We start from the raw sequence: 7,821 nt of genomic DNA, 5'->3' as shown, positions 1-7,821 counted from the left end.
TGTGTGTGTGTGTGCTGTGGGTGGTTGTGTGTGTGTGGTTGTTGTGTGGGTGGTGTGTGTGTGGTTGTGGGTGGGTGGTTGTGTGGTGGTGTGTGTGGTGTGGGTGGGTGGTGGTTGTGCGTGTGGTGTCGGGTGGGTGGTTGGGCGTGTGGTGTGGGTGGGTGGTGGTGGTTGGCTGGTGGGTGGGTGGTGGTTGGTCGGGGGTGGTGTCGGGGTGGGTGGTTGGGCGTGTGGGTGGGGTGGGTGGTTGGGCGTGTGGGGTGGGTGGTTGGGCGTGTGGTGTGGGGTGGGTGGGTGGTTGGGCGTGGGTGGTGGTTGTGTGTGTGGTGTGGTGGGTGTTTGGGGGTGGGTGGGTGTTGTGTGTGGTGTGGGTGGGTGGTTGGGGGTGGGTGGGTGGTTGGTGTGTGGTGTGGGGTGGGTGGTTGGCTGTTGTGGTGTGGGTGGGTGGTTGCGCGTGGGTGGGTGGTTGTGTGTGGTGTGGGGTGGGTGGTTGTGTGGTGTGGGGTGGGTGGTTGGGCGTGGGTGGGTGGTTGTGTGTGTGATGTGGGGTGGGTGGTTGGGCGTGTGGTGTGGGGTGGGTGGTTGGGCGTGTGGTGTGGGGTGGGTGGTTGGCGTGTGGTGTGGGGTGGGTGGCTGTGTGTGTGGTGTGGGTGGGTGGCTGTGTGTGTGGTGTGGGGTGGGTGGTTGGGCGTGGGTGGGTGGTTGTGGTGTGTGGTGTGTGTGGGTGGGTGGTGGTGTGTGGCGTGTCTGGTTGAGTGGGTGGTTGGGCGTGGGTGGGTGGTTGTGTGTGTGTGGGTGGGTGGTTGTGTGTATGTGGGTGGGTCGGTGGGTGGTGGGTGGGTGGGTGGTGGTGTGTGGGTGGGTGGTGGTGTGGGTGGTGTTGGTGTGGGTGGTGGTGTGGGTGGTGTGTGTGGTGTGTGGGGTGGGTGGTTGTGTGTGTGGTGTGTGTGTGGGTGGTTGTGTGTGTGGTGTGTGTGTATGGTGTGTGTGTGTGGGTGGTTGTGTGTGTGGTGTGTGTGTGTGGGTGGTTGGTGTGTGGGGTGGGTGGTTGTGTGTGTGGGGTGGGTGGTTGTGTGTGTGGTGTGGGTGGGTGGTTGTGGTGTGGGGTGGGTGGTTGTGGTGTGTGGTGTAGGGGCGGGTGGTTGTGTGTGTGGTGTAGGGCGGGTGGTTGTGTGTGTGTTGTGTGTGTGGTGTGTGTGTATGGGTGGTTGTGTGTGTGGTGTGTGTGTGTGGGTGGTTGTGTGTGTGGTGTGTGTGGTGTGGGTGGTTGTGTGTATGGTGTGTGTGTGTGGGTGGTTGTGTGTGTGGTGTGTGTGTGTGGGTGGTTGTGTGTGTGTGGGTGGTTGTGTGTGTGGGGTGGGTGGTTGTGTGTGTGTGGGTGGTTGTGTGTGTGGTGTAGGGGCGGGTGGTTGTGTGTGTGTGTGTGGGTGGGTGGTTGTGTGTGTGGTGTGTGGGTGGGTGGTTGTGTGTGTGGTGTGGGGTGGGTGGTTGTGTGTGTGGTGTGGGTGGGTCATTGGGCGTGGGTGGGTGGGTGGTTGTGTGGTGTGGGTGGGTGTGGGTGGGTGGGTGGTGTGGGTGGTTGTATGGGTGGGTGGGTGGTGGGGTGGGGTGTGTGGTGGTGTGTGTGGGGTGTGTGGTGGTGTGTGTGTGTGGGTGGGTGGTGTGGGTGGGTGGTGGAGTGGGTGTGGGGTGGGTGGTTGTGTGGGTGGGTGTTGGTGTGGGTGGTGGGTGGGGTGTGGGGTGTGTGGTGGTGTGTGTGGTGTGGTTGTGTGTGGGTGTGTGGTTGTGTGTTTGGGTGGGTGGTTGTGTGGGTGGGTGGTGGTGTGTGGTGGGTGTGTGGTGTGGGGTGGGTGGTTGTGTGGGTGGGTGGGTGTTGTGTGGGTGGGTGGATGGTGGTGTGTGTGTGTGGGGTGGGTGGTGGGGTGTGGGGTGTGTGGTGGTGTGTGTGGTGTGGGGTGTGTGGTGGTGTGGGTGCGTGGGTGGTGGGGTGTGTGTGGGGTGTGTGGTGGTGTGTGGGGTGTGTGTGGTGTGGGGTGGTGTGTGGTGTGGGGTGTGTGGTGGTGTGTGTGGTGTGGGGTGGGTGGTTGTGTGTGGGTGGGTGCTTGTGTGTGGGTGGGTGGTTTGTGTGTGGTGTGTGGGGTGGGTGGTTGTGTGTGTGGTGTGTGGGGTGGGTGGGGTGGGTGGTGGTGGTGGGGGGGGGGTGGTGTGTGTGGGGTGTAGGGGAGGGTGGTTGTGTGGGTGGTGTGGGTGGGGGGGGTGTGGGGGTGGTGTTGGGTGGGTGTGGTGTGGGTGGGTGGTGGGGTGGGGTGTGTGGTGTGGGGTGGGTGGTTGTTGGGTGGTGTGGGTGGGTGGTTGTGTGTGTGGTGTGGGTGGGTGGTGGGGTGGGGTGTGTGGGTGGTGTGGGTGGGTGGGGTGTGTGGTGGTGGGTGGGTGGTGGGTGTGGTGGGGGGTGGGTGGTGGTGTGTGTGGTGGTGGGGGTGGGTGTGTGTGGGTGGGTGGTTGTGTGTTGGGTGGGTGGGTGGTGGTGTGTGGGGTGTGGGGTGTGTGGTTGGGGTGGGGTGGTGTGTGGGTGGGTGTTGTGTGGGCGGCTGGGTGGTGGTGTGTGTGGGTGGGCGGTGGTGTGTGTGTGGGTGGGCGTGGTGTGTGTGTGGGTGGGCGGTGGTGTGTGTATGTGGGGTGGGTGGTTGTGTGTGTGGTGTGTGGTGGGTGGGTGGTGTGGGTGGTTGTGTGGGTGGGTGGGTGTTGGTGGGGTGGGGTGTGTGGTGGTGTGTGTGGTGTGGGGTGGGTGGTTGTGTGTGGGTGGGTGGTGTGTGTGTTGTGGGGTGGGTGGTTGTGTGGGGTGGGTGGGTGGGTGTGTGGTGTGTGTGGGTGGGTGGTGTGGGGGTTGTGTGGGTGGGTGGGTGGGGGGGTGGGGTGGGTGGTGGTGTGTGTGGTGTGGGGTGGTGGTGTGTGTGGGGGTGGTGTGTGTGTTGTGGGGTGGGTGGTTGTGTGTGTGGTGTGGTGTGGGGGGGGTGGTTGTGTGTGGGGGGTGGTTGTGTGTGGGTGGGTGGTGGGTGTGGTGGTGTGGGTGGTGTGGTGTGGGTGGGTGGTGTGTGTGTGGTGTGGTGGTGTGGGTGGTGTGGTGTGGGGTGTGGGTGGGGGGGTGGTGTGTGTGGGTGGGTGGTTGTGTGTGGGTGTGGGTGGGTGGGTGGGTGTGTGTGTGGTGTGGGTGGGGGGTGGGGGGGTGGGGGTGGGTGGGGGTGTGGGTGTGGTGTGGGTGGGGTGGGTGGGTGTGGTGGGGTGGGGTGGGTGGTGTGTGTGTGGGTGGGGGGGGGGGTGTGGGTGGGGGTGGGGGGGTGGTTGTGTGTGGGTGGGGGGGGGGGGGGGGGTGGGGTGGGGGGGGGGTGGGTGGGGGGGGGGTGGGGGGGTGGGTGGGTGGTGGGTGTGGGGGGGGGTGTGTGTGTGGGTGGGTGGTGTGGGGTGGGGGGGGTGGTGTGGGTGTGGTGGTGGGGTGGGGGGGGTGGTGGGGGTGGGGTGGGGGGGGGGGGGGGGGGTGTGTGGGGGGGGGGGGGGTGGGTGGGTGGTGGGGTGGGGGGTGGGGGGGGGGGGGGGGGGGGGGGTGTGGGGGGGGGGGGGGTGTGGGGGTGGTGTGGGTGGGTGGGTGTGTGTGTGGGTGTGGTGTGGGTGGGTGGGGTAGTTGTGTGTGGGGTGGGTGGGTGGTTGTGTGTTGTGGGGGTGGGTGGTCGTGTGTGTGTTGTGGGTGGGTGGTCGTGTGTGTGTTGTGGGTGGGTGGTCGTGTGTGTGGTGTGGGGTGGGTGGGTGGTTGTGTGTGTTGTGGGGGTGGGTGGTTGTGTGTGTGGGGTGGGTGGGTGGTTGTGTGTGTGGGGTGGGTGGGTGGGTGGTTGTGTGTGTGGGGTGGGTGGGTGGTTGTGTGTGTGGGGTGGGTGGGTGGGTGGTTGTGTGTGTGGGGCGGGTGGGTGGGTGGTTGTGTGTGTGGGGCGGGTGGGTGTGGTGTGGGTGGGTGGGTGGTTGTGTGTGTGGTGTGTGGGTGGTGTGTGTGGGTGGGGTGGGTGGTGTGTGTGGGTGGGTGGGTGGTGTGTGTGGTGTAGGGGAGGGTGGGTGGTTGTGTGTGGGGTGTGGGTGGGTGGTTGTGTGTGTGGGGTGGGTGGGTGGGTGGTTGTGTGTGTGGGGTGGGTGGGTGGGTGGTTGTGTGTGGGGGGTGGGTGGGTGGGTGGTTGTGTGTGGGGGGTGGGTGGGTGGGTGGTTGTGTGTGGGGGGTGGGTGGGTGGGTGGTTGTGTGTGGGGGGTGGGTGGGTGGGTGGTTGTGTGTGGGGGGTGGGTGGGTGGTTGTGTGTGTGGGGTGGGTGGGTGGGTGGTTGTGTGTGTGGGGTGGGTGGGTGGGTGGTTGTGTGTGTGGTGTGGGTGGGTGGTGGTGTGGGTGGGTGGTGTGGGTGGGTGGGTGGTTGTGTGTGTGGTGTGTGGGTGGTGTGTGTGGGTGGGGTGGGTGGTGTGTGTGGGTGGGTGGTGTGTGTGGTGTAGGGGAGGGTGGGTGGTGTGTGTGTGGGGTGGGTGGGTGGGTGGTTGTGTGTGTGGGGTGGGTGGGTGGGTGGTTGTGTGTGTGGTGTGTGGGTGGTGTGTGTGGGTGGGGTGGGTGGTGTGTGTGGTGTAGGGGAGGGTGGTTGTGTGTGTGGTGTGGGTGGGTGGTTGTGTGTGTGGTGTCTGGGTGAGTGGTTGTGTGTGTGGTGTGGGGTGGTTGGTTGTGTGCGTGGGCGGTTGTGTGTGGTGTGGGCGGTTGTGTGTGGCGGTTGTGTGTGGGGTGGTGGTGTGTGGTGTGGGTGGTGGTTGGGTGTGGTGTATGTGTGTGGGTGGTTGTGTGTGGTGTGTGTGTGTGGGTGGTGTGGTGGGTGGTTGGGTGTGGGTGGTTGGGTGTGGTGTGTGGGTGTGGGTGGTGTGTGTATGTGTGTGGGTGGTTGTGTGTGGTGTGGGTGGGTGGGTGGTTGTGTGTGGGTAAGTGTGTGTGTGTTAATACAGAGATTACCTGCTAGATTTGGTAAAACCAGCTCAGTCAGATTTCCGAGTGGGAGGGTTTGAATTTATCAATGTCTTTGCTACTGACTTTCCAAAAGGTTTGATTTTTATAAATGATCAGCGCAGGTGTGTTGACTGAAATGAAAATTGGTCTGAAAGCGCTGATTCGTTCTGATGTAGAATGATGTGTGTGCAACTGGATTTCAGTTGTGTCGTAGCTACTTTGCTGAGAGAGATACAAACGGTGCCAGGTTTCCCCATGAACCAATGTAACAACATCAGTGGATTTAATAGCTTGTTCAGCAACTCGACAGATCGAGAAAAATAAACAATTTAACGAGAGAAAACAAAGCACGATTTGCACAGCGGTGATGCTCATTGCTCTCGATGTTCCAGTTCTGTTCACTGCATCTACTCGGTCTGTTTAAAGTCAGAGAAATGTTTGGCTGCTTCAGCTCTGAGGAACTTTCGGTGGCAGTAAACAAGATGTGGCTGATCAGAATTTAGTCCTGTCATCCAGGCACATTTCAGTTCGCCGCTGCAAAAGTACTGAAGCTAAAACAGAAGTTGCTGGAGAATCTCAGCAGGCAGCATCACCGGAGAGAAAGCAGGGGGAACGTTTTGGGTCCAGTGAGCTGCCGTCAGCAAGTTCTGATGATGGATCACGAGACCCGAAACATTGACTCTTCTTGTTTTGCTGGGCATGTTATTTATTCCTGCTGAGTTTCTCTAGCAACTTCTGCTTTTGTTTCAGATTTCCAGCATCCGCAGCTCTTGGTTATGAAGTAGTGAAGCTGTAGTCCTGTAATTCAATTAAACCATAATCTAGCTAACAAATTGTATTGAATGCTATGATTTAAATGCTAATGTTAATTCAGAAAGAGAGCATTCTGAGCAGCACAGTTGGCAACAGGAACACTGTCTTCACAAGAGCTGTTTTGGTCTCCATTTTCAGGATTGGACTCAATTTTTAAGGAAGGATGTTGACACTAATATAGTAAAGGCACACTAAATTGGTCCCAGGGGTGAGGGGGTTGCCCTGTGTTGAGAGACTGAGTCAATTAACCCCTCTCCTCTGGAGTCTAGAAGGATGAGAGGTGATCTCAGTGAATGATTGACATGCGATGTTTGACACACAGCCATTGTTTCTGCTGCCCAGGGAACCAAGAGCATGAGGGACAGTCTCAGGAGAAGGGTCAAGGTGAGGAGAAATTGGAGTTGTCGCTCTTGGGGATGTACCGCCTCACGGGGTTATGGTTGCTTCATTATGCAGTATGTGGGAGGGTGAGATGGAGCGATCTTTGGTTTCAGGGAATCATGGGATATGAGGAACAGGGGAAAAGGATGTTGGAGTCCCAAGGTCAGCCATGGTAATGCTGACTAGCAGAGCAGGCTGGATGGGCCGGATGGTCTACTCCTGATCCAAATTCTCCTCTTCTTGATTGAGCCTAAAGACTTCTGTACGTATTTATTCCTGTAATGTCTTAATAACATTGGAGGCAGAAAGGTGGGTGGAGATAGGAAATTAAGCAAGAGCTGGTTGAAACAAAGCGTCTTAAATGTGCAACTTGGATGTTTCTTAAAGTTTATTGCCCGCGGTTGTGGCGTTTGAGATTAGCTTTCAATTACAAATTTTACTAATCGAGTTCAAACTCAACCAAGGAGTGCCAAAGCAATCTCCCGGGCCCTGTGGTATTACCACCGTCTCCCCATAACACCTGGTCGCTGTTGGAGATTATTAATTGAATTGAATTTTTATTTGAAGTTACTTACCGCTTTCTGTGCTGTTTCTTCTCAAAAGGACAAGCTATCCTGGCAGAATGAGCGGGACATTTACACTACCCCAGGGATGAAACACGAGAATGTTCTCCGGTACATAGGCTCCGAAAAGCGTGGCTCCAATCTGGAGATGGAGCTCTGGCTCATCTCCTCCTTCCATGAGCGGGTAAGGGTTCTCCGATCTTGGCCCGACTTCACGTCACCGCCCCTCTGTCATTGTAAAGCCCTCAGTCACCTTTCCAAATATCCACCGGCCATGCAATGCTCTGAGATCACTGCACGTGCCTCTCGGATTCTGGCCTCTTTTTAATCCATCCATCGTTGGCTGTCTGGACCTGAAACTCTGCAATTTCCTCAGTAAACCTCTCCCCTTCCCCCTCGCTTTTCAGCCCAGGAGCCTCAGTATGTGTCTCGGTATCTTTTTCTTTCTGCTGACACTCCCTTGAAGATCTGTGGGGTTTTTTTTTTTGTTCAAGGCCCACTCCAGGGCATGACCACAGAATTCCTCGCTACTCTCCAGTGTTGGCCTGAGCGATCACTGTGCCATTGTAAGTACACTCTTTTCAGGTATGATGCCAATCTAAAGCCGTATTTGCCTATTGCGGCTCTATTTCCATCTGGAATCCCGGTCAATATTAATCCCTCAATCAACATTTTAAAAGGAAACAGGTAATCTGGTCACTACCGTATTGTGGGAGCTTGCTCAGTACACATTGCCTGCCATGTTTCCTACATTACAGCAGTAACCACACTTAACCGCTTCATGGTGGACTTCTAGTGCATCACCTAATTATTACAACTCAGAAGCAGGCCATTCAAGCTCTCTTGTCTATTCTGGCTTTCCCAGTGAGCAGCTCACCCAGTGCCTTCTCCCAGTACCTCTGCACTCTGTTCCTTTCCAAATAACTCTGTAACTCTCTGCTAACTGCCTCCATGTGGCCTGTCTCCACCAGCCGCCCAGTCAGTGCGTTTCAGACTTTAATCACTCACCTGTTGCTTTTTTTTTGGTAAATTAATCTTAATTGGCGTCCCTTC

General features: G+C 58.0%; 1 protein-coding gene across 1 annotated transcript in view; it reads left to right on the top strand.

Moving 5' to 3' along the window:
- The window catches only part of LOC140480289 (activin receptor type-2B-like), a 68,444-nt gene that overhangs the window by 23,675 nt on the left and 36,948 nt on the right, over positions 1-7,821 (top strand). Inside the window, 1 exon segment of the mRNA XM_072574993.1 lies at positions 6,626-6,952. Coding sequence (XP_072431094.1) covers positions 6,626-6,952 — 327 coding nt within the window.

Source organism: Chiloscyllium punctatum, chromosome 8, assembly GCF_047496795.1.
Source record: "Chiloscyllium punctatum isolate Juve2018m chromosome 8, sChiPun1.3, whole genome shotgun sequence".
In the NCBI taxonomy this organism is placed as follows: Eukaryota; Metazoa; Chordata; class Chondrichthyes; order Orectolobiformes; family Hemiscylliidae; genus Chiloscyllium; species Chiloscyllium punctatum.
Note: the sequence above shows the minus strand (reverse complement) of the source record. Positions and strands in the feature narration are given on the sequence as shown.